The sequence below is a fragment of the Falco peregrinus genome, chromosome 14 (assembly GCF_023634155.1).
Source record: "Falco peregrinus isolate bFalPer1 chromosome 14, bFalPer1.pri, whole genome shotgun sequence".
NCBI lineage: Eukaryota > Metazoa > Chordata > Aves > Falconiformes > Falconidae > Falco > Falco peregrinus.
Window position 1 is genome coordinate 22,245,085 of NC_073734.1, and position 27,298 is coordinate 22,272,382.

The following is a 27,298-nucleotide window of genomic DNA, read 5'->3' on the forward strand; positions in this document are numbered from 1 at the left end:
GCCTCCAGAAGATATACAGGGATCCTTGCCAAAAGGAAGCAGAGTCTTACTGATGAATAGTAATAAAACACTCCCCAAGCCTTCAACTTTGTACCCTGTGCTTCTGAAGATGCACAAGAGCTCATGTAAAGAGTGCAGCTGGCGAGCTGTTTTGATCCGATACACGAAGAAATCCAACACATACAATTTGAGGTAAGCACCACCAAATGTACACAGTATCCTTCTTTCCAAGTAAAGTGAAAGACCTGCAGCTCAAAAGGTTTCACCAAGTTAGAAGACAAAAAGAGAAGAACATTTGGACAAGGGAAGAAACGCTCAAGCCAAACAGTGTAAGTCAAGTTGGTAAAAAAAAAAAAAAAAAAATCAAGGCTGTTGCACTGAAAATATTCACATTTTCCAGACTGTGTTCCCACACAACATACAGCTAAGATGACAGATACACAACTATTTTCAGAAGCCCCTGGTGAGAAGACACCAAGAAGAGTGAAATATGGCATAAGGACACCAATAAGCCCAATACTTCAAGTGTACTAAGGTTTAAAGAAGGCATGAGAAGCAGCATCTGTTTTTATTTTTAACTGAGCCTAAGTATTTGCACTGCATATTTATTAAACGTCAGTGATAACATTCAACATTGCTAACTCCTTTCCAATGGGACAATTGACATATCAAAACAATCCTCTACTTTCCTTAGGAGAAGCTAGCAGCTTGAAGTGCCTTAAGATAAAATGCCACAAGGCTGCCAGGCCTTGCTGAGTGCTTATTTAGAAACTTCTATTTTAAGACCAGCCTTTTTCAAACTTTGGGGTGTACTGCTCCAGAAGAGGGCAAAAGGAGTGTGGGAAGAACAGTCGGGAGATCTAGGCAATCCTTCCTATCCGAAACAGCTCAGCTATCACATGGGCTAACTGAGGAATGAGGTAGCAGAGTGTGAATGGGAAGATTCACCTAGGAGAAGAGCACGGGGCAAAACAGCAAGCGTAACACTGCCACAGAGGGACGACAGATATTTGAGACGAGCCTGAACAGGCTTCTTTCACCTACATGAGATGCCTCCAAATTCTGGAAAGGTTAAGTGTGAAAAACATAGCTTTGGACTAGCTCTCGTTGCTATAGATTACACTGGACCCTTAAGTCTTTCAGGCAATAGACACAGCCTATCACATGTATCAAAAGGAGTTAAAGCAACTAGTGCAGATGTGTTTATAAAGCCACACTGAAATACAATTAAACAATTCAGTGTTCCGTGGAAAAGCCATCTTCAGCCTCCTTTCTCACACTAGGAATTTCAGCCAGCATCTCAAAAAACAACTTCGAACCAGCATACACCCAGATGTAGCAAGCGAAGGACAAGTTAAGACTGGTGCCAGATTTACATTTAATTTTTCTGTTTCACATGTTGAACAACCTGTCCACAACTGTCATTTTGCAAATTCTATCCACATCTCCTTCACTCCGCTAATAAAAACCACCTCAGCTATTTAGCTCCCATCAGTCATCTTCATGCTGTCCTCCATAGCATTCCCCCACTGCAGCATGCAAAGCTGCCCCACCTTAAGACTGCCTCCACCAAGCTTATAAACCCCGTGTCTCCCCTGTTAATCTACTCATTTCATAGCAACAGAGTTATACAGGAGTGTTAATTACCCCTGTTTGCATCTTACAACCAGCCCTCATTTGGACTGCAAGAGCCACAGTGGAGGCATCACCCTCCACCCTTTATTGCTTATTCCACCAGATCAGTCTCTCTAGCAGAGCTCTAATGAATCATTCCATATTTAAAGGAATACGTTCAATAATTCAATACAGAGATTAAAAACTGAACAGAGATAAGAGGAAGAATCAAACAAGCTGCTCTGTACATTTACCTCCACAAAACCTAAAACAATTGTCAGAGAAAAGGTGGTGAGAGGAAAGGACAGAGTTTAAGCACCAGTTTGAAAAACTGGCTAAACAGGATTTTGGTCATGTAGCTGAGAGTACAAAGAGAGCAGAGACATGTTTCGCCAGACCACAGCTGGATGGGAGCCAGCAGGAGCTGCTGTTTGCTGCAAATGAATCCCAAGTGGCTGAAAAGGCACAGCCCCCTTCGTGTTGCCTTAACTATAACAGAACCTGTGGATCTCAGAGAAATAAGAAGGTTCTTCATTAAGTTCTTTCTAGAGTTACGATGCACAAAGCACTAAAATAAACCTCTGGCTGCTTGGATATTCCCATTTCCCTAACTAAAAATAGCTCTCATCCTTGAGAAAGGCCACTGCATCTGCACTGTATCTGTGCCTGATATTGTACTGAAATACTGAGATGCACCCATACTGTCACCAAGATACTCTGGGGAATTCTCCCTTTAATTTATCTCTAGGAAATAACAGACAATTGGCTGCTTCTTACTCACCAGACCTACAGCAGCTCCTAGTGTATCTTATAAATGAGATCCTTTCCCTTAGCACTGAACAAAGTTTCTCTGTTTTGCTTCATCCAGCCTTACTGACCCATCACAGCTAACAGCACCAGACAAGACACAAAATTATTCACAAAGCTTCAGAATGAAAGGCATCCTTGCAATTAAACCAGGTTTGGAACGCTACGCTAAGGCATAACATGAAAACGCAGAAAGAAGCTTAGCTTGCAGCCCACACTTAAGCTAGACATGCATCTATTCCCAAGTAGAAGATGAGTTATAAGATTTATCAATATTCTTTGCACAAAGGATGGCTGCCAGGATGTGGGGATGTGGTTTCAAATCAGTAGTAGGGACAGGCATGTTACTAAGTTGCCCAGAGATAACATTTTGGTGATTACTTGTTAATAGGTTATCAAGTTTCTGCCAAATTAGCATATCAAAAGTGCTCATTTTGACTTCTATGCCATCTTTAGACTTAAGCGGGAAGACAAATCACACCTGGTCCTGCCAAAAATTAAGACACTTAAGACACCAGACAGACAGATGATACTTGATTTGGGATAAAGCCTGTCAAAAGAATTTGGAAAGGCTTAGCATTCTAGATCAGTCTTTTGGAAAAAACATCAAAAAAAACCCAAACAAAAAAAAAACACAACCAAAAAAAACCCCTACCAAAACAAAACAAAATTATTCTGGAGTGACATCTCTTGGTCATTATTAAAAAGGAAAACTTTCAGCGGTAACTTAAAAGAAAAGTTATTTTGGCTCATCTAGGCTCATGTATTTTAATGTATTCCCTCGAGCTTAAAGAACTCTTATTACGAGTACACAACTGTCCTAGAGAAAGTGAAAATATACTCCACAGATCAGTAAAATACACTGTTTGAAATGAAAGAGGTTTTATCTGAGGCACCTAAAAGCACGTGCTTACATCCATTTTCCTCAAACCTGTAAAAATTTAGCTACATGTGCGGGTTTTTTCCACATTCATTTTAAGAAATCAAGAATAAATGTCCACTCTGGCCAGCATACATCTCCATGTGAAGCAGAAACTAGAGATCTATTTCAGCTTTCTTCTGCAAATTATTTTACCTACCCAAGAGACTTCCTCCAGTAATTAATTATTAGAAAGAAAGGTGGAAGGTAGCATAAAAACCATTGCAGGCAGGCAGCTCTAATATACAGATATGTGTATCTCTGTGCATATGTTTATGTATAGAATTATATATAGTGACACAAATTATAATACTAAAAATCTCATCAGACCAGCTGAGCTTTCATGTTTGCATGTTTAACAATCCAGAGTATTTCTAAATTTTAAATCACTGTATTTCTCAACATTTCCTTTAAGCAATTTGTTACATTTTATTAGCATTATGAAGTTTGAGAACTACAGCTTGCGGTCTATCAGATTATCACATAGAATTTAACAAAACAAATCAATAATACAACAAGATATGTACAGAATTGCACATATATAGCAGTGGTTTATGTTGTAGAAACAACTTAAGTAGCGACCACATAAAGCACTTCTTTTTCAGTCCAGAAACAGGGTTCAGTCTTAAGCATACTCTCACACTTTGCCACTCGTGAATTGCCACTTGAAAAAGAGATGTTAAACTTTTCTAATTGCAGCTCTCCTAGCAATAAGACCACATACTTCACCCATGAACATCATATACACTGCCACTTTGCAACGCACATCACGGGTGCTTTGACTAAAGCCATACTGTCTATAGCCATATACAATATCCAGTCTTGCTTGTGTTTAAAAAAATCATCATGACTTACTAGACATCACTGTAATTCACTATATTAGAGTTTTAGACTGCCTTTTAGGTCTTTGGTGTGGGTCATTCTTTGCTTGTAGCATAAAGCATGTAACAATGATCTGTCTTCTTTCAGCTAAGAGAAGCATGGAAACCAAATTACAGACTCCAAAAACTCCGTACTACACGTTCTGTTTCAACGGGCAGAGATATTGCAGTTCTTGCCTCAAAGCCTGATTTTATGCAAAGTCCTCTACAATTTATTGCCAGAAAACACAGAAAACCAATTGCATAGTTGCAGGTATGGTTCCTGAAAGGAGATCTCCAGGGGCTGAACACTGAAATAGGCTGCCCAGAGAAGCTGCAGAGTCTCCGTCCTTGGAGATATTCAAGACCCAGCTGGACACGGTCCTTGGCAGCCTGCTCTAGCTGACCCTGCTTCCAGAGGCTGGACTGGAACGACATCTATACGTCACTTCCAACCTCAGCAATTGTGTGATTCTGTAATCTCTTTTGGACTCTTGCCATTTTGCATACTCTGCAGCTACACTAAAGATCATTACATCAACGTCACCAGGGGTGGGGGGGAATCAAGAGGTGAGATGCAGCCAAAATTGATTAACAGAACTTTACTGCCACCAAAACATGAAAAGATTGAAGCACCACTGAAAACCAAATATCCAAACAACTCTGAAGTCTCCCTTAAGACTTAAAGGCACTAATACAGCATGAGAAATCTCAAGAGTAACAAGCCACAGGTTTGCTATACAAAGCTTGAACACACACAACATACCATGACATGTCAGCTTTGGGAAATATTTTCACCTGGACTTTGTGCCTCAGATCCTACACCCATGAGGGTTTCACATTTATTTACAATACTCTCCAAGGGCAGTTTTCTGCTCCTTCAGTCTTCAAACCCTAGTGATAATGTCAGCCTTATCCATGCTATGGAGGAATTTAAAGCATGTCAATACTACTGGGAGGTGCACAGACTGCATTTCAGCAGTATTTACAAGTATGATAACCCTTTATTGTGCTAGGTAACTTTTTAAACAGAGAATCCTATAGTAAGCCCTTGCCTTTGTTCATCTGTTAACTGCTATTCCACATATCTGATAATGGATACGTGGTGACCTTGTACTGAAATTGCTGGATGGAAAAAAAACAGTGCAAGCCACAGTGCAGCCACAAGCTGCAGCTATCTTTTTTTTTTTTCCCCCTTCTAGCAAAATAGGGAAAAAATACTGTATTTAGATACTATACAGACACAAACATGAAAAAGAAATTGCCCCCTGATTTTATTTCTTTGGAAGGAAAACTTGCAGAAGATGACAGAAGCAGCGCAGGTCCGCTCACTAGAAATGTTCAAAACCAGTATGGCCAGTCTGATTTCTCCTATTAAGAGGAAAGCAATTTTTTGCTCCACTGAACACTAATGCCTGAGATTCGGTGACTAAAGACTAGCCTGGACAAAAGCATGGTTTTCATTGCCAACATGCCACAGACAATATAACTGCTCAATATGACCAGTGAAGTTCTGTATCACCTTATGCCTCTTGAGGTACTATGAGCTGTATTAAACAACTAAAGGAGTAATCAGTCACAATGGCCACCCTAAACATACATCTCTCTCGAGTACGTATTTCCCCAAACCAGCCAGCATTTCCACACAACTTTGGAATTTGCTCTCCTCAGTCTCAGGGAGATGAAGGACGTGGCACTGAGCTTCAAGCACCGTGACTGTCCTCTCCTCAAGTATGTTATGCTGCTTCTTATTACCTACTAATCTTCTTGTCATTTTGTCTTCTGTCCTGAACAAAGGTCCAACAACAGCAAACCAGGTGGTACCACACACCCTGCTGCTTCTGCTGCTGTTCCAAAGCAGCTTCATCTACACTGGGTGCCTGTATAGACACAAACTCATACTGTTGCCTCTCTCACAGAAGAGAAACCAATTATTTTCCACCCATGGCATAAGCTAACAAAAGTAACAGGGTTAAGGTCTCAACTATCCTATGCTTGGGGTTCTGTCACAGAATTCCAAATATCACAAAACTTCAGAAGTAGTCATTTAAAAAGGGGATGCAAACAAAATTCTTATTTTATCTTTTACTTTCTTGGGAAGCTGAAGTTCCAGGAGGTAATAGCACCCTGTCCCCTGTTGTCCTCCTCACTGTCATCACAGAGGTCACCACAGAGTTCTCCACACAGCCCATGTATACCTTGATTGCAAGAGTTCAAGGGAGAAAAATGGAAGGTACTCTTCAAGTTTATCACATCCTTCCATTCAACAAAACATAGAACAGCACTTTAGAATGAATCATGCTCCTTCAGAATTACACAGAAGGACTGGAAACTAAGCTTAGGTGAGGGCAGCCTACAGCTCATTTTCTGCATAAAAATAAGTTTGTTTAGCATGGTTCAGCAACAGGCAGGATACGTAATACAGAAATGGAGCAACAGTTGTCAAGCTTTATCTGCCCAGTGACAGTTTGTAGAGCTTTGAAAACCGACCACTGTGACTCAGGACTGTCTTAAGGGTGAAACTTCCCTATTATTTCTTTTTCTTTGGCTCATTTAAATTGGGCTTAGGTCTTTGTGGGACAAAGTAAATAGCTAACTAAAAGTTTTAATTCTTCCTAGGAAAGAATGCAAAAATCTAACCTTCTGCCAAGACAAAGATCTGTCCAAGCCATGCTACTTGAGCATTTTATGACCATTTTTGATTAATTATTTCTTAGATGGAAGTTTGCAACACCAGATTATTTGCATGCTTTCCAGCTATGGTATCTACAGCATCTAATTCAAGTAATGCATTAAGCATAAAAGGCAAGACCATGGTTCAGACCATCTAAATGTCACAGCAATCAGGTCACAGCTTTTATCTTCAAAAGCACAATCAGTTTTAATAAGAGAGTGTTGAAATATGCAGAGTACTCCATCAAATAAGCTACTTGAAGTTACCCTTGTGTAAGATAAGGCACCCCAGTCCAGCAACATAAGAATTTCAGTTTCTAGACTTGCTTTACTACTATATTATGTGTCAGGAAACTGCTAAATAAGGAAATACTGAGATAAAATAAATTTTCACCTTTAAATTAAACTGTATGAAAGAGCCCACTAGCTATCAAAAACAACAAAAAAAACCACACAAAAAAATGTGTATCTTGCAGAATACCTTCATATTTGTTAGCACAGATTATTCATGAGTCTGCCTTTAAGCAAAAGGAAACTCTGAATATTAGTAATGCAAAACAATCCATACTCTGCCAACCTTTTACCTACATTTCAAGCAGGATTACATTGGTGCCTCACACTCCTCACAGGCTGCTTGCTATCAGCTCAACTCACACAGCGAGTCATTACAGCCTGAAAGACAAGGTTGAACATACCTTCCAAACTCTAGGTTTTAATTAACACTGACTGCTATATTTCCTAAAGTCTTGATTTAAGCACAAGCTCTCTCACACAGTGTTCTATACCTCCCCCACTCCCACTTACCTCTGTTTCAAGGACAAACTTTCATTAGCAACGTGATCTTTAGCACTGGCTCTATTGACTGTAATGCATGGTACTGCTCTATTTGCTCAACACTACCTCATTGTTTGTAGTGCAAGCTTAACCAGTTGTAGGGGAATAGCCAATACCTGCAAAATTAAAGCTTTTTTTTTTTTCCTGTTGGGTTGTTTTTCAGGGTTTTTTTTTGTAGTAATATCCAAGGAAAGTAAGAAGAGAAGACATAAAAAGAAGGAAGACATACCTATTATCCACCACTCAGGTTCCTTTAAGATTCTTTCATATTCCTGCCTTTCCATTAAACTTAATACTGTAAAATCTCATAGGCATGGCCTTTCCTGAATAACAGCCTTCAGATTCATGAAGTATCTTTGCTTATATAAGAATCCAAGTGATTCTTGCTCAAACCCTTACAAACATCAGCAACAAAGTCAAACTTTTATAAACTGTCTCTTCTCTGATTCAGAAATGGGGAGTTTTCCCTTTCTCATTCAACAAGCTTTCACGAAAACATGGAAAAGTAGTAGCAGATCCCTAAATCAGTTTGCCTTTAATCTGCAAAATTTTAAAACTCACAGATCAGGCCAACAATCCCATACATGAGGAACTGATCGTTTGGGGGGGGGAAAAAAAAAAAAAAAGGAAAAATGAGTGTAAGAAATTATCATCTCTAATATTTTAACAGTTCATAACTGAGTAACATCAAGATTTACACTTCCAAGGGATTAAGACCTGTCCAATACAGAACAAGGACATTAACAGTGACATCATTTAGACATTGCTTCCTCTTACAGAACTACATCCTCTCTTTCAGGTAGTTCCTTGTTTCCAAAGTGTGTTCATTATGACTGAAAAGACTTAGGCATTCTCTGGAATATAAGGCAAGTCACACAGCTTCTTGTAATCAACTCTCAGCATCTGAGGTTTATAGGAAGAGGGGGTTCAATTTATATTCTCTTTTATTTCTTTAAGCATACCACAAGAGCAGCAACTTTTTTCTCCTCCACTTATATTTACATGGTGCCATTTCACATGCTTTAAGCATACGCAAAAGTTTATCCTGTAAGCAGTTTAATTCTGCTCTAAGAAATAACATCGGCTAATACACTCGAGTAATCAATCAAACAAACCCCCAAACTCTGTCATAGTCATATTCTTGTGACTGCTATGTCTTTTCCAGTTCTCAATCCCATGCATCCCGCTCCAACAGTTATTTGATTCAAGATGTTAGATGTGTTATACACTGTTTTGTGTCTCTCTTCAGCTGCCAAGAGGTCCTAAATTAACTTTCAGGCTTTCAGGTACACAGCTACAGTAAGATCTGCTCACAAAGCAAAACCCCCACAGTGGTTTTTGCACTTTTATTTCCCAAGTTGCATACTGTAGCTCTACTTTACTCTTAGTGCAATTCACCGCAACAGAATTACTTAGCAGGAAAGCCTCTGTAAAGACATTTAATTTCACACACTGCCAATGTCTACACAATTCATTACAATGTTAAAGCACATGCTTCAATGTCTCTAGAATTAGAACCAGAGGTTGGAAACACCACTAATTAAGTTTTTATTTCACTTCTGTAAGAATGATAACTTAATTCAGAGACTGCCCTAGAGCTCAAGTAATAGAACCTTTTCTTTTAAGCTAACAGGTGTCTAAGATCATCACAGAAGCCAAGGTTTTGCAAGAGAGAATAGAGCTGTTCCTTAACCTTAAAATTAAGTTTCTTTCCAACATTTTAATGCTAACACAATATCCACTTCTCAACACTTTTTGCCCCTCTCTGCTCGCTGCAGCTTAACAAAGAAGGCAGCAGGGGGGAAAAGAAACTAAAATATTTTAAAACAAAATTTTAGGAGAACCAGCAGGGTTGTTTTTTCTGTGTTTTGTCATTCATCACAACTGGTGAGCATTTAAATTTCAATTCCCAATACCTTTTGTGTAATATTTATCTTATAACTCACACCTTCACAGCAGGGGGAACTAATGAATGAAGGGCAGATTAGTAAAGCCACTGTTTACAAACAAAGCAAGAACAGAGTCTATTGTATATAAGTATATTGGGGTAAGTTGTGAACAGTTTAAAGAACATCAACACAGATTTATCAGAGCAAAGCACTGATAAAATGGCTTGTAGAGCAAACATGACTTCTGATTCAGTCATGTTTCTTAGGACACACACATGAAGAAGCCTTTCAGAGTACCAATATTTTCCTCCTTTCTTGAAATAAGGCTGCAGCTAACAGAAATTGATCATGATGGAAAACAACATTGTATCTCTGCAGTTTTTATGCAAAGCAGCAACTATTACAAAGAAAAAAATAAAGCTCTTCCAGAGCAGACAGGAGATGGCAAAGATATGAATGCAAAGTAGGAGAATTACTGTTTATGTTTCCAATTAAGAGACACAAAAGTTCCAATTTTAACCACAGAAATTATACAATAAAACAAGGTTGACATAATGTTGCTAAAAAAAAAAAATATTAATCTCCAAGCAGCATTTTCAGTTTTGGCCACAGCACTGCTTTGCTAGCAATATCAATTCCAGGATCTATGCATCAGTCTTAAACCTAACTGTTCAGTAAAGAAGTGCTGCAACACGTTGACAGAGATGTTGCCCTCATTTGACAGCACTTCACTACCCAGGTCCTTTGGTGTTCGGTTTTTTTTAATTAAAGGGGGTGGGGGGTGGGGGGGGGTGGGGGTGGAAATCCAACTAAACCAACACACAGATGCAAGGACTGTACAACCCTTTCAAAAGCTGCGACAAGAACCATAAAAAATGCTACCAAAGGAAAAGAGCAGCAGTAGAGGTTTGCAGACAATCCACGGTATCCACACAAAGTTTTCTAAGATGCTTCAATGTTAACATCTAAGAACCTGTAGAAGCACTGCATGTATACTTCTTGCCAAAATGGCAGGATACAAATCCCTTAGTTTCTCATTTATTTTTCCTCAGTCACCTCTCAAAACCCTGACAATAGTTCATTAACAGATTTTCAGTGACTTTTTCAGTACCTATGTACAGCAAGTTTAGAGGAAAGAAGTTCAAAGTCTTTGAGGATCATGTAGTCCAGCAATCTCTGTATTAAAAGGCTTCTATAGTGTGTTAAACTGTCTTCCAATGAAGCTTTCTTTAAATAAAAAGCTCAAATACAATTTCAAGAAAAATTCAGGTATACAGCTATAATATTACAGCTGCAAGAACACTCAAATGTCCTAATGACACAGTTTTCAAATGCTGCACAGCATCACACTGTGTGAAGACAGGCATTTCAGGCTACTCTGCACAGGTCATAGTAAAGTTTATTTTTCTATATATGCTAATGCACCCAGACTCGGTAAGGGATTTAACATTACTGTTTAACTTCGCCAGAACAAGCAGCAGCATCCACTATCACAAAAAGTCTACTCAGGCTCATCCTCAAATCACAAGGCCAAATTATTCACTTCTAATGAGTGCTGGCACTTTTAATTTTAAGAGAAGACAGCCCAGCTAGCCAAGACTATCACATTTTTATGCATGCAAAGAAAAGAATATGCAGCTTTAGACAAATTTCTTTATCTAACTGCTCATTTTGAGGTGAAAAGCACCTTAATATATGAACAAACCAAGGTTTAAGGGAATACTTGAGGAATTCAAGTGAAAGGTTTTGTGGAAAAGTGATAACTTTAGCTTCTCTGAAGGATGCAATACTAACAGAACATAAAAGCTGCCACTAACAAATGCATTCACGTGATCTACACATGTATATTCATATATACATATATATAATATACATAACAGAGGAACTGTTTCTGCTATTAACTCTTCTCTTTTTAAGAGAACAGATTTGAATGTTTCAGCAATCACGTAGTGGGAGCTAGGGAGCACAGAGGATTTGTAAAGGGAAAAATACTTTACCTATACCATCAACAACAGGATGACAACCAGGGTTCTGAAAGAAAAGTTAGCTATCCATTTTCATTGCCAAAGAAAAAAAAAATCCACACTGTAACAGCCAGCAGCTACAGGATGCATTAGCACATCCATACTTCCCCACAAACGAAGACTGACGATTATTAGGTATCAGACCTAATTTAAGCAATGCTCATGTAAGTTTATCAAAGGAAGTAGGGAGCTATGAGATGCTAATGTATAGTAAGAGCCCTGCATAAGGCTACATGCCCAGAGTCCACTCTGCCCTCCTATAAGAGCAGGAGTTTATGCCCTGACAACCTGAAGGCTGCCTTGTGTCTATCAGGAAATCCTCATCGCTCACTGCTGATACCCAACCAAGGGCACAGTTTCACAATACAAACTGCCTGGGAGCCCAACCTGTCTTAAAACACTTCTTTCACCCACACTGCTTGCCCACACCTTGGCGTTACCACTGCCCTCAGAAAGACTACCTGATCTGCCACGCTGTACATCAGGCAGAACTGCTCCGCACCAGAGCTGGTTTTAACTCAGAGCAGTGCCCTGCCTCAGTTTCACATGCAGTCCTGAAAAATTCTGCATTGGCAGAAGCCAGGTGAAGGAGGTCCGTGCAGCAGCACCTACCCAAGTGAAAAATGCCACTAAAAAGTTTTCATACAACTGCAGCTGAGAACATGATGCGGGGGCAGGAATACCTTAGGCTGGTATCACCATCAAACATGTTGGATCATGAAAGTACAACCAAAGGGTGTAGCTTCATGGGACGTGAGCTTGGACAGCAAAGCAGCTTAGAAGTTCCCACCCTACCTGCTCATTTCAGGGCTCCTGTTTACAGCACAGCTTCACAAAGAGTTTTACTGACACAACAAAAAGATGGGAAAGTATGGTGTAGGGGCAAGAAAGAAGCTGGCTTCACTGCTGAAGCCAAATCTTGTGAAACTACACCCTAAGTATTTGTTGTGGAGAGAACAGCCGGCTCAGTAACACTTGCCAAAGGTTTGTCAAACACCTGCTCCAAAACTTCAGCACTCACACCCAGCACACATTCAAAAATACAGACTATGTTAGGAGTTTTCTTGACATGATGCCGTCACCAATCTGAAGTTGGAAGAGCAACCACAAGACTCACAAAAAAGCAAACAAAGAAAAAACCCACACACCCCTCCAAAGCCAAAAGCCCACCTCCTGCATATTGAGGCTTCTTTCTGCAGTCTGAAGGTTCAGAGGCGTATAAAAAAAAAAACTATATTCAAAAAATCATTTATCCAAAATGAAGGTGTGACAGCTGGTAAGCTGGCCAAGAAAACTTTTTGCTAGTGCTTTGTGAAGAAGAGGCTGCAGAACAAGTTCCTCTTAAAAAAAAAAAAAAAAAAAAGCTGTAACAGGTTTATCAGGTTAGAGGAATTCACTGGTTCTTCCACCTCTCCCCCAACCCCATTTGTTTCCAAATGCTCATCTAACCAGCTTGTTTCTTGCTGTATTTGTTGATATGTGAGAAAATAAATTGCACCTGCAGCTCAGCTGGATGATCAATAGGCAGCCAAAGGCTGTTTAGAGAACTGGTAATTTGCTATCACCTGATGAAGTGGCAACCCCAACAGTGTTTTCAGTTTATGCATAGTTTAGGAGTAGGGGAAAAAAGGCCCAGCTTTGTCTTTCTATGTTTACGTGTATGAATCAAATCTGTCATTGGTGTATTGCATTCAACGTACAATGGGATGAAAGATAGCAAGAGTAGGTCAGTCTTTCAAACAATTTTTTTAATACTTAAATGTCAATCCACAGATTAAGTTTGGATGCTTTCAATAGGTTCAAAACCAGAGCCAGCTCTCATGAGAGCCTCTCCTTTTATATATATCGTTCAAAGAAAGATGGTAATTACAGCTAAATACTACAGACAGCTCTCCAAAATTATTAGCTCTTCTGAGACTTATCCTTTGTCAGGGAGACATGCAAATACTGCCTTGCAAAAGGAAACTAACATGTCTTAAGGCAAGTCATGCTGATTCAGCCAGGTTTTCTGTATGGGAAGGCTTAAGAAATCCACACTTCCAACTTGGTATTCTATCTTTAACTTCCAACCGCCATGGCTAGAATCAGAGAAGCCCATGAAGATGTCAGCTTTTTGATGACAGAGTAATGGGGCTGAGAAAAAGGCAAAGTTCATTTTGGTTTTGTTCTTTAAAAGCAAGCTTCCGTTCCTGCAAGGTTTCAGAGAGCAATCTGAAAATAATTTCCTTCCTTAAAAGCTTGGAAACCATAAAGCTCCAGCAGTTATTTAGAAAAATATAAATAACATGCTGAAAAAGCCAGTCCTGCAACATGAGGATCTGAACAACTTAGCAAGAATGTCCCAGTAACGCAAGAAATGTGGGACACTATTCCCTTTAGTAAGTAGGGTGGGTAATTACATCACAGGTTCAAGACAGTTCCAAATACATATTTGATCAAGAGATCTCCTACTTACTTTGTTAAAAAAAAAAAAAATCCTCACATTTTTCTACTCGGTAGCATTCTGCAACTACAACACATCCCAGTCAGCAGCTGTAAGTTCACCATTATTGGTCCAACAACAGAGATAAAATATTAATGCCATTTTGAACTGAATTCATCAAGCAGACTGCTTCCAAAGGGCACACATTTTATGACTTCAGGTAACTGTCTCTAATACTTGCACATTATCTGGATATCCCCTCCCAACCCAAAACGTAGCTATCAAAACACTGCACATCACCTATTAGAAAATACAGCTGGATCCCATAGATACACTAGCATCTGCAAAATCAAAAGCTTATTACCCTATACAGTATTTAAAAACTTGCAGCAAAATGTATAGAATATACACTGCAGAAAACAGCTCAGTTATTCGGGAGCACTGTGCTTCAGCATCTTACTTTGTAAAATTACACAGCAAAAATATATCAGTGGGGAACCATATTTTAGAATATTTCTTAAGACTAACTCAAGTAGAAAGTCATGTGAGACGCAACACTGTAAGAATACGAAGTAAAATTGAAATGATGCATCATTCCTGTGTTGTTACAAGCAGAGCAGACTTAACCACAGTTTACAGGCTTTTGGTAGACCCTATCATTGCTGGAAAGTGAACTAAATGGCAATAAATGGAGGCTTTCTGTTATCAGTGGAAAAACTCCAGACCCACAGTAGCTGATCTACTGCTTACCAGTTACAAATCACAGCATCAGAATCACAGAATGGTTGAGGTTGGGAGAGACCAGAGAAAAATTACAACAGATTTGTGCTTAGCGATTCTCACTTCCCTCTACATGCAGAGACTGGGAACACAAGGCAAAAGCCAGAAGCAGGCACTGAAACTTTCATTACCATGACTGAGATGTGTGCTTAAGTGAGTGATTTTCAGCTACATCATCAAATTTTCTACCACAATCCAAGGAGGGCGTGGAAAGCTAATTTCACATACTCTATAACATTATCTCAAATCAAGGTAAGAGTCTACTTCCTTTTCCTCTGCCTTTTCAAATAACCACTTCACCCACCTGGGCTTTTGCTAATCAAAACACTTGGGGGGTGGGGGGGGTGGGGAGAGAAAAAAAAAAGTATGTTTTGACAAATACCTGAGTTATCCTTAAAATACACAATGCAATTGATATGGATTGACTTATCTTCAAAAATGCAGAAAAAGATCTAGTACTAAAGAACACGGAATTGTGCTTTTTGCCACCATTGCAAGTGGGAGGATGAATCAATTCTCACCTAAATCTCACCGAGTCAGGAAACATGGAGAATGGAGATGAGCTTAGGTAAAGTGTGTTCCAGAAGACCTACAATGGAACTGGCCACATCACAACTGGCATCCAGCAATTAATAGCAAAATCATTATTTAGCTCCACAGATATGCCAAACAAAAAGGAAAAAAATGGTTGTTTTTCAAGAGTCTCTACCCACCTACACACAAAGGTAGTATTTCCGTTTATTTGCTAAAGCAGACCCACCTACAGTGCAATTTACAGCAATAAGATACAATCTCTCATAAAGTATTGAGTATAATTAAAGTGTGTCTGTTATAAAGGTAAACAGAGTGTACTAGGCTAAGCTGTTCCAGATGTCTTTAGTGCAAGATCTGGGACAAGATCAAACCTGCAGCTGCACATTTTCTCAGGGGTTATTCTGAAGCTTAAAAAAAAAAAAAAAATCTCACCTCTTGGTTTTGGACTCTAGCATGACTAGTGCAAGTAGAAAGAGAATAAACGCCATCTGCAGCTAATGTTGACAGATTTCAAGACACACAGAAGTTACACGTTTCTATTTTCAAAGATACTCCTGAGTGCAAGTGTTAACTACTCAATATCAGACAGGGTTAGGACCTAGTCTGCCAAGTTATCTGTGTCACCAGAAGTTACAGCAACATGAACCTGTTCTACCGCCTAAGCAAGTTTCTTGCTGAAACACACCTACGAATGATTCAGACAAGGTGTGGAAAGCCAGCTTTGTGTGTTACACAAAAATGCACTATTGTATTTTTCCATTCAAGCACATTTCGGATATGGAAAATACAGTGAAAGCAAGCAAGCTCAGGAACTGCCTACCTATATGCCACTTGCATTGAATTTTCTTAGGCAACTTGGGGCCTCTTGAACCACGAGGATGATACAAATTTACAGTTTCCTGTTTCAGTGTGATATTAAGTGAGCCAAAGAGCAAATCATAGAAACAGAAAACCCAATCACTTCATAATCCACTAAACCAAGCCCATCTAGAAAAGTGATACACAACAAGCACAGCTGATGTTTTATGAAAGTACAGTTTTGAAGATTTCAACTAAGTTTAAGAACAACAAAGGAGAAAAGGTCAAGTTTTTGAATACACATTATAGCAGTGAACCTATAGATTAAAACACGCCACCTGGATTTTGAAAGTGTGATTAGCACTGCTAAATTAAATAGTGCTCTTATTGGCCTACTGTTTTAAGGCTTGATTAAGAAAAATTGGGAATAAAGGGAGACCCATCAAAACAATCAGGAGCTAGATCTTCCAAGGACCAGTGCATCAGCTCAAATACTCTGGTACTGCACATAACTCAGAATTATGGAGTTCCCATTTCAAATGGTTCAGGTCTCCTTTGGGTTTACTTTAAAATAAGCACAACAACTTGCTAGCAATTTCAAAGCGAAAGGCAAAATTAAAGTCTATTTCTTTTATCAGATCAACTGAGTCTTGTCCCCAGGCTTCACCCTGAATAACCCCTGCTCCCACAGCAGCACCTCACCTGCTGAAGAACCCGGTCCAGTGGTTCAGCTTTGCTCAGCCCCTCTGGTGTTAAGCCACTCACTTCGCGACACTGCTCCGTTAAGTCCAAGTTGTCTGCTTTCACCAGGGATTTATGTAGCGTCCCCACCTAAAAACATTTCAGAAATTACGGACAGAAGTGAAGAGCCATCAAGGTAGCTCTTTTTAACAAGGCGGTCAGGCCGCAGAAAAATCAGAAAGGTGCAGTATCACGTCCCCGATAACGATCGCAACGAGGCAAAAGCATCTGGCGATTTCACAAAGGGAAACCTTTTGCTCCGGTTCCCCCCCCCGCCCCCCCCCCCCCCCCCCAGGAGAGCCGCGCTCCCTGCCCCGCTGAACCGCAGCCCGCTCCCATGCCATGCCTCCTGCACCGAGCGCCCATTTCTGCGGGAGGAAACTGCAAAAGGGAGAAATCTCATAGTATGAACGCAGTTTCCCGAATCTATTCGTGAAATCGATAGTCGTGTTTGTATTATCAAAGCCCTGGGGATGGGGGGGGGGGGGGGCTTGTTTGTGATAGGGCTTTTGGAAGGAGAAAAAAAAATAGCGCGTATTTTCAGATTAACCTACAAATTCATGGAAGTCTTAAAGGTTATCTGAACGTTGGGTTTGAGAAAATTAAAAAAAAAAAAAAAAAAAAAAGTCTCCCGCAACAAGGCCGCAAAGGGTCCAACGGTTACCCAGCGGAGCTGCCGGGGAGCCCCACGCCTGCAGCCCGGGGCGGGGGGAAGGGGGGGGGGGGGCGGGGAGGGGAAAGGGGGGTCAGCTTTTTGTTTTAAAGGTTCAAAAGTCCATAGATCTTTTGGAAGCTACAGACGTGCAAAGGGGGACGGGGGGCAGGGGGGTTTGGAAGCGACCAAACTTTCTTTCCAAGTTACTTCTTCCTTTCAAAAGGACTAAACCCGGGAGCTTTCTAGGGGGAATAACCCGGGAGCGAGGGACCCCCGGGGCCGGGCCCCGAGCCCCCCTCCCCCCTCGGTGCGTTTGCGAAAGGAACGAGCGGCTGCGGGGTGGTGGCGAGCGGCCGGGCTCGCCTGCTCGCCCTGCGGCCGGGCAACGCGCCTCGGACCGGGTGTCGAAGCCATACCTTCTTGCTGTGTAGATCCACAACTTGCCACACCAAGAGAATTAGTTCCCTCTCATCCGAACCCAGTTTAGCCCCATATGCACCAGCTGTTGCCCCAAACAACACCACCAAAGAGTCACTGTGCGAAGCCGTCATGACCACAGGGGGAAACAACTACAATCAAAAGCAGAGGTCAAAAAAAGAGAGAAAAAAATAAAAGAAAGACACAAACAACAAAAAAAAAACCCCACAAGGCTCACCCCCTACCTCCAAGTGATCAAAGGGGAAAGGAGCGAACGAGGAGTCACAATATCAAGAGAGGAGAAAGAGCTCTTTAGGAGGGAGGGTGTTGGAGGCAAAAAAAATGGAGAAAGCTCGCATCTCTACCTGCTCCCGGTGATCTCCTTCTTCCCGGGGCTGATTGGGAGGTGAAATTAGCAAGCTGTGGGTTTCTTTCCCTCTGACATCATGGCAGAAGCCCAGCCTGGGCTTGGGCTTTTTTTTTTTTTTTTTTTTTCCCTTCCCCCTTCCCCTTTCCCTCTCCTGAGTTACCTGCCCTCGGTGCAGCTCATGTGACTCTAGTCAATCTCCCAGAGGGCCAAGGCCATTGGGCCTCTGCGAAAGGTGTAGGAGGGACGCAGGGAGCATCAGCGCCTGGCGGATCCGGCCTGATTGGTTTTTGAGGCAGATCAGAGGAAAACTCCCTTTTCCCTCGGTCATTCCGCCTGTAGGAAGCGCCTCTTACCTGCTTTCGGTTCTGCGGGACCGCGGCCCCTGGGGGGCTTGCGGGGCTCCCTGTGCTCCAGCCGCGCCCGGCTTGTCGGAAAGCTGAGGAGTACACACGTGCAGTGGCTCAAACACCACCGACGGCTTTGCTCTGGGACACGCGCGAGTCTTCACCTGCTCGTTAATCGCCTTTTGCGCGCGTAGCTGCGCCTGCACTGAGCTACCGAGGCCAGCGTTAATGTATAATACAAGTGTAGTATTATACAGGAATCTTTAAGGGCTGTTGCAGGCAGAAGGTACTTTGCATTTTAGGGCCTGCTCTGCATACGGTTTGCAAATGCAGGTCCTAGTAAAATAATTTTGGGTTTTGAGAATGAGTGCATCTAGGACTTTTTGCAAAATAGAAATCTAAAGCCCTGTGTTCCCTACCCTGCAACAGCTCGGTGAAGAACTGCCTCCTGGGCATTAACTGCAGCTCACGGCCAGCAGTTGTTCTCTACATCTCTTCTGGTTCACGGGGGAGACTCCCCAATGGGAAAACACCACCTAGTTTAGCTACTATAAGCATTTCTGCTCAATGGGAGCAGCAGTAATCTTTGTAACACTGGGGAATGAAACAATTTTTGGAGATACTCTCAAACTCAAATTTATTTTAAAGCAGACATAACAATCAAAAAGCCTCTAAACTGTTTTGACCATGGTTTTGGTTGGTGGTTTGTTGTTTTTTTTACTGCCACCACTGATGAGTTACTAACCATTTTTAAAGTCCAAATGCTGCAAGTTAGATCAGTCATAATTTTTCTTTTCATCAACTAAATCTTCAGTTTGTACTTTAATATTAGTGTTGTGTTGAAATACAGTTTTCACTGAATGAAAAATGGTGCGGCTATTTAGCTACTGATGTCTACCATAGGAAAATGCAGAGCTGGACATTTAACTGTGAATGTCTGATGGGTTTAAATATTAACATCAAATTTTCTCTTGTTAACATGCCAATTTTATAGTTGGTTAGTTATAGCAGTTATTATGGACCTCCTTTGGCAAACACTGATTCACATGCTAACACCATCACCAAGACTATTTCCATTTATTTCAATGAAAGTGAAGTACAGCAAAGATGCTGTCTCATGTGAATTATCTTAGAATTCATGTATTGCAAGTATGTACCTGGCAGAGGCCATGCAGGGAGCTTCACAGTGCACAGGTGTATCTCACTGAACATTACAGGGTAATTGTTTAATGCCTCTCAGCTGTTGTCTCTGCTGCTCACATGCACAGCTGCCTGAAAAAAAGTCCTGGAGATAGATCATTGTTACAGAAAGGGCAAATTCCCACTCAGACATGAAAACTTGGATTTGTAACATATATATTTATATACTCAAAATGTTTTCAGCAATTTATTTTCTGGCATCGCTGAATTTACACAACAGCTGTATTTTCCTCTGTCAATACTTGTCTAGAAGTCCTTCATAAAATGAAAACCTGAATAAAAGCATAACAGCCTGTTCATTGTGTATGGGATGATTCTTATTCCTTAAGTCTGTAATAAAAACCATAAAAAACCATTGCCTTCAAGTGTGAGAACTGTTCCTCTTATCCAACCTATTTCACTCTTCCTGAAAACACATATACCATGGGGGTGTTTGGGGGAGGCAGTGTCTGTACACGCAAATGTACACACAGATTTTACCTGTAGCTATGTTCGCAGAAGTACCAGTCTGCTACAATTTAGCTGCCTTCGTGAGGGTGTCATTTCATAGCCCTAATATGTAATTACTTCGTAGAAAAGGGATTATAATTAGCAGATTTCTGTAGAAGATCATACACGTCATTATTCTTGGCCAGCTTGACATATATGCTCACAGGCCTCAGTGAACTGGCACAGAGAATGCCAATACGTTTGCAATTGTCTTTTAGGATCTAATGTGAAAGACAAAGGTAGCATAATTCACTTACAGCAACCTGTCAAATTAAAGGAGTACTATTCATATCAATGCCAAAGACCCTTGAAAACTTACTTCAGATCTATGCATGGTATCAGAGGCTAGTGAGCCCAAAAGCTTGTATGCTTTTCACAATTATATTAGCTCATCTAATAAAATGTAGTAGCTCTTCCTACAAAACCCATCTGGTTTCTACTCCTAGACTATCTTGACTCATATAATTCTACTGTAACTGACTTCTCAAAACTATTCTAGCTAAATGGACTTCAAACATACTCTAAAATGTTTAAAAGAAAAATTTAAATAAATGCTGGCCTTCCTGGGATTTCAGACATTTTCAAGTATCAGATTATGCAACCAGTTTCCCATTCACCTCCTATCTACAACCCTCCATCTCTCTGCATGCAACCCTTAATTATACCAGTCTCTGCAATGTTATTGATCTAAAAAATTTAAAGGAATGACATCGTATGTGTTCACCCAACAGCAACAGGATCCATTTCCTGCAACAACATGTGGGACAAGCCTCTGTACACTAAGCATTAGCAAAGTTAATTTGTAACCAAGATCTTGCTGAAATAAAGAGTTATTGCTCACCTTTAGCTTTCATCTTGGCAGGCATATTTATAGAGGTTCTTGTTTGTAGGCTTCATACAAGGATAATGTCTCATAAATGTAACTGGGTGGAGAATAGAAGTTTTCAAGATGGACATCCATTGTTATGCAAGTTCAGTATTGTGATTATTTTGTTTCTTTTTTAAGCAAACAAACAAAACTGGAAAATAGAATGGATTTACAGTTAGATCACATGAGAATGATGAAGAAGCTCATTAAACGCATTGTGCTTGCAATGGACAAATCTGTAGTGACAAATTCATTCTCACTATACACACTATACTGCTTCATGAATCAAGCCAAACAAAGACAAAAAAAATAGAAAACAACACCACCCCTTTTACCTTTACTACAGTATTGTTAAAAACCCCTGTGGACAGAATGTCCTGATCACTGAAGCCCTTTTATTATAGCCTAATAAAAGGAGTAAGAAACTTGGAGACATGAGATCTGGAGTAATATCCTGGCCACATTCAGCAATACTTTAATTACCTTTCAGGAAAACTAGAAGTCAATCTTCTATTCTGAACTTGTATAATATTGAGAAGTTATTTGTCTTCCTTACAAATATTTCACTCATCAGTTAAAAAGAAGACAATGATTATGATGATGTTTAACCTTGTAAAATGGTTTGAAATGCCCTGAGAAAAATGAACTATCTTTGAATTTGGGTCTAACTTCAGAATTGGCCATGCTGGTGGGGCAGGGAGGTTGGACCAAATGACCTCTAGAGGTCTCTCCTAGCTGAAATTATTCTGCAGTTCTGAGAAACAGAGATGCTAAATTAAGGAAGTATGGACTTTGGTGTCTATTTGCACAGTAGGGATAGTAATAAATTATCTGTGTGCCTCAGCACCTCCAAACTGAACTGGCACAGGAAGTAAAAGTTCTGTAAGTGAGCTGCAGGTAAATGTGAAAAGACATATAGATTTCACACCCTTTCAGTCCTTGGCTCCTGGATGGGATTATAAGCAACTGTAGCAATCTTTTCTGAAGGAGGAGCTTAGTGTAATTCCTGAAACATAAACCCATATGTAAAGAATTTTCTGGCATCCTTTCTTTAACAGCAAATGAGTGGGAAAGGGCATGGGAACAACTGCTTAACGGTGTTCTTTGATTGCCGTCCAGATGTTTAGAGAGATCTGATTTTTCGGTCTGCCTGGTAGGTCTGTCATGATTACAATGCAGTGTAGAAACATGAAATAATTTCCACTGGGATATTCACAAAAGCTCGGCAATGTGCAGAAGTGCTTCAGAAAGGTGGTTTCCAATGGAGTATTAGCTTGCATGTATTAGCCCCATCAAGCCATTCTGAAAGCACTCACTTAGAATCCTGTACCAGTTGGAATTTAATTTCTATTGACTCAAAAGTAAATTAAAACATAGAATTGGTGACTAGGCAAAATAAAAAAAAAATAAATTACTTCCCCTATTATTTTACATAGCTTCTCTCCTTCATGGGATGACAATCAATCCAGAGTCTTAATCCTACAAAGGTTTTATACATGCTCAGATCCCATTTGCGTGCAAGTGTATGCTGTTTGGCCACATTTCTCTAGATTACAGGTATCAGGCTTTGAAAGATCTAAGCATTTACTTTTCTATCAGATTTATGGACAGATAAAACATGCTGCATAGTAGTGTCTTTCATCAATATTATTCTAGATTTACATTAAAGTTAACAGTTTACAACAAATACACAGTGAATTTAAATTTTTTTCTCATCAGAAATGCAGCTTTCCTTCAGATAACTTACTAAACAGCTTTCTGGAACCAGAATTATTGAAACGTTAGCTGGTGGGGACCTCTGGAAGTCCTCTTACCCAACACTGTGCCCACAGCTGGACTAGTGCCAACACTATACTGAACCAGCTAACGCTTTGTCTAACTGCGTCTTGAAAACCTCCCTGCATGACCTGTTCCAATGCCATACTGCTTTGCTGGTGAGAAACCTCCTAGCGGCTAGTCTGATCTCACTGCTAAATTTTTAAATAATTCACTGCAACTAGTTGAGACAGGATCTTCAAGTTGTGGTTAGACAAGCCATGTGATACAATTTCTGTTACCTAATGAGATGAATATGCAAGTGAAAGTTTCAGGTAGTAATCTACCTTACCTGTGACCGAAAATTCACTTTGTGCGAAGCCTTACTGCCCCTAGAACCTGCCTAAATGAATCTTCACTGCAATTGGTCACTGTTTTACTAGTCTCAGGTATAATATGAAAATGGAAATGCAATGGAAAATATTATTTCTGTAGCAGGTTTTTAAGCAAATTGATGTTCAGCCTTAGATTAAACCACTTACTACTTTTATTATTATTACTAAACCATCCTCCCTTTGTCCATTGAAAGGATATAGCAGTTTACAAATCTGTCAGTGTGACTGAATATCCAACAGTAAAAAATTAATGATGAGGTTGAATACAATGAGTTGTTACACCAGCTATAAAGAAAAAAACCCACTACCACCATCCCTGCTACCACCACTATCACACTTCAGCAAAACCAGTAAATACATATATTAATTACATAATTCACTGCAATAGCTAAAAGCCAAAATGCTGGCTTTGATTTATTACTATTTAAATGCAATTAAATAAAATAATCTTATTAATTTATAAACAAGAAAATTTAAAATTACTTTGCATGCTGAAGGTTCAACAGGATAAACCTTATATCCTCTTGTGAAAAATCAAGTGGTTAACTCATAACAGAAAATGAGAATGACCTGATGTCTACATGAAGGGTTTAGTCTGCGTCATTTTATGCCTCATATTTAACAGAGAAACTCAGAGACCTCCAGTCATAGGAATAGCAAGACAGGAAACCCAGCAGTCCTTTAACTTTTTACAAAAGAAATTTTGTATTCATTCCTTCACTGAATTAATGATATTCAGCCGCCCATTTTCCCCCATATAAATGCATTCACACTGTAGACCTAGAAAGTTCTCGCAAGTTCATTGAAACACAGAATCACTGATGTTTCAAAGTCAGAGAGCCAAAGCAACCTGGAACTTTGGATATCCAACTCCAGTCGCCTTGCATGCAAACACAAAAACTAATTAGACAACATAAGAAATAGGAATGTCACTACCTACATGAAAAGATCTGCATGCTATATCTTACTTACTGAGAGCTAATAATCAATTCTGTAATATAGCAGTGATGAAAGAACTGATCCCCAAGTGAATACAAAGGACTGTATACTGGAAGTCCAAACTGCTCAAGGCAAAAAACCCAACTGTATGTATTACACAATTAATGAATTTATGCAAGTTACATTTTCTCAAGCTTTACTGACAACTGGCCAATACTAGCCCCATGAGAGTATCTTGGCAGAAATTACTAAGCTCTGGTTTTTTATTCAGATTGTACCACAAGCTCTCAGCTTACTTTAAAACCCTGATAAAAAAGGAGGGTGTGTTCCTACAATACTTCGTTCCCATTTGATTTAGCTGCTCTGATATTTAACCTGTTTCTTCATTATAATTTAATTAAACTTATTCCACATACAGATATGCTAATGCACATCTTTTTCTCACCGCAGTATAAATACAAGTAAAATACAAATGCAAAACTTAAGCAAAACCTAACCACCTGTTGAAGTACTTAGGCTTTAAAAACATTTAATCGAAGTATTTTGTATAATAACCTGATGAATACAATTATGTGCGTCCAAAACAGACATGATAGAAGACCTGTCATTCAATGCTTTCTTGGTCTTTCATCTTGATTATGTTTATTTTGCTCCACTTCATTTCTACTACCATTATTACATACTTGGGATCTGACAGGGGGATTTCGAACATGTTTGAGGCCCTGTTCTCTCCAGTTACAAGGATGGAACAATTTCCCCAAGGAATCAGGCCTCTGATACACTTTTGTATTTTTGTTTTTACCACCTTTATCTTGTAAGTACATGGTCTTTAAAAAGTTGCCTGACTTGTTGCTACCAGACTCTAGCAGAATTAATATGCCAATTTCTAGGAAGATTAGATGAGTTTATTTCCTGCTCTACCATTTGTAACTTGATAAGACAACTACAGGTTTTGCAAAGATACCTCTTTTTTTTCTACAGCACCTCTAGATCCAATTGCTTGCATGGAAGACTAGTTTACACTGAAATGTATTATATAGTTACAGTTATGTCAGTAGAGTCCTCAGTTTCTTACTCAAACACATTCTCTTGTTTCTATTCAACAAATCCTCTCTTCAGTTTAACCTCTGAGCATGGTTGAGCAAATATGCTTCTTCCTTTGGCCTGATGATAGATTTTAAATACTGTGGAATAGACAGTGGAAGTAAGATGGAAGTAGTGTCTTTACCGATACATCTGGCTGATACTAGAGAGTGATATGAACTCCTGAGAAAAAACATTCTCAAAGTAACATATTTCACAGTCAGTAAATGTGTTCAAGTAAAAAACAAAAATATGAAAAAAAAAAGGGGAAAAAAAAAAAAAAAAGAGTACAGCTCTACCTAGATTCTTTCCTTTGGTATACTGCAGAAATTTTAAATTTAAGATGCCATATGATTCAATTCAGTGCATTTTAATACTTAATAGCCACAAAACTGCTTTATAAACACAGATAATAACGAAGCACATGGCAGGCAGGTGCAAGAAGTTCTGCCCTTTCCCTTCACAGTAAGCTGGAGTTGTGATAACGTACCATGACAGGGCTGTTTTATAAGTGCCAGTACCACCACACCTTCTTATCCACAACCCTCTGCCAATGTGGCACACCCTTGTTTGATGGGAAATGTCACCTTCTGTTCAGTCATTCCTTGCTTTTCTCAAGTAATTATTTCAGCCTTGGGGTGACATAGTTAACATGCATCAAGGTTTTGCCTTTTCTACGCTGAAATATATGGTGGTGAGGAAAAGAGAAAGAATCCTGGGGCACAGGCAAGAGAAAGTTGCCCAGCACGTCCTGGTTGCGGCTACACAGTGACTAGGGTGAACTTACTGCTAACACTCTGGGGGAAGTAGATGTCTAGGACATAAGTTTATCTTTCACCCGCTCCTTTCCATTCTCTAGCATTTTGCTTTGTGTAAGCGCATGGAGGCAGAGGAGTCCGATCTATTCCTCCGTTAATTTTCAGATAGATTAAACCCTAGTATACACTATAAACAAACATACCTCTACTGATGACATGGGGGTGGTCAGGAGTTGGTTGGGCCTGTCACATATGACAAACCATACACTTCAGCCACATGTATCATAATAAAATGTTTGACATAAATATAAATTACAGGCATACCTTGTTCATCCAGACTCAGCTATTCATTCTTATCCTTTATATAAATATCGTATAAGATATTATTCTTATCCTATGGCTCATTGTCCCCTCTGATTCTTCTGCACTACTACTTGTGGCGCTACACCGTGAATCAATCAGCTTTGAAATATTGATCCAGTTTCAGAAAGCTGGGTCTGATCCAGCTAAAACCACAGGGAGTGCCACACCACCTCAACTTGGTGGAGCATTCCTTAAGATGGATCCATTCCCTCATTTGGTTCGGAGGCTGGTCCCACAAACAGTCTGGCAAAAACAAGACAGTGACTCATGGGAATGCGAAACCAAAAGGGGTACTGCTGCCTTGTAGCGTCACGAATGCATGGCCTCAGGGGACATGGAGATTTCCTCCGGCCAGTTACTGCTGCACACCTGCAGCTGTCACTGAGGGCAATCAGGCTGGCTATCACTGTTACGGATGAGTCACAGCGGGTAGCATTTGACACCTACTCTGTATAGACTGTTGTCTGTAGAAGCTGTAAGACTGTGAAGATCAGGTCTTGCCTCTTCAGATCTCTCGACTGCTTTCTATCTATGCAGGAATCCCTGTCTATATCATCTATATCTATATCTATATCTATCTATCTATATCTAGGGTGTATCTATAGCAGGAAAAATGTGCTTATGCCATCTAGATTCCTGGAGAAGGGAAAACTGTCTATAAATTCAATTTTTGCTAGCTAGATCAAAGTCGCAGCAATCTGCTTCGCCTTATGTAAGAGCTGAACTTGTACTGTTAAAAGTACAATTTCTGGGGAAAACAAGGCAAA

The 27,298-nt window shown here is 40.0% G+C and overlaps 1 protein-coding gene across 5 annotated transcripts in view; it reads right to left on the reverse strand.

The window, feature by feature from the left end:
- Positions 1–27,298, reverse strand: part of ESRP2 (epithelial splicing regulatory protein 2) — a 59,782-nt gene that overhangs the window by 28,227 nt on the left and 4,257 nt on the right. For 4 of the 5 annotated variants that reach the window (XM_027781097.2, XM_027781094.2, XM_027781095.2 and 1 more), the window contains exons 1-3: positions 18,333–18,466; positions 17,967–18,119; positions 16,857–16,985 (exon numbers count right to left, since the gene is read on the reverse strand). In XM_027781097.2, coding sequence (XP_027636898.2) covers positions 16,857–16,985; positions 17,967–18,101 — 264 coding nt within the window. In that variant the 5' untranslated portion in view covers positions 18,102–18,119; positions 18,333–18,466. Of the gene's footprint in view, positions 1–16,856; positions 16,986–17,966; positions 18,120–18,332; positions 18,467–19,838; positions 19,954–21,211; positions 21,390–27,298 lie in introns of those variants that run through there. The other variant, XM_055818679.1, reaches the window with a different exon arrangement.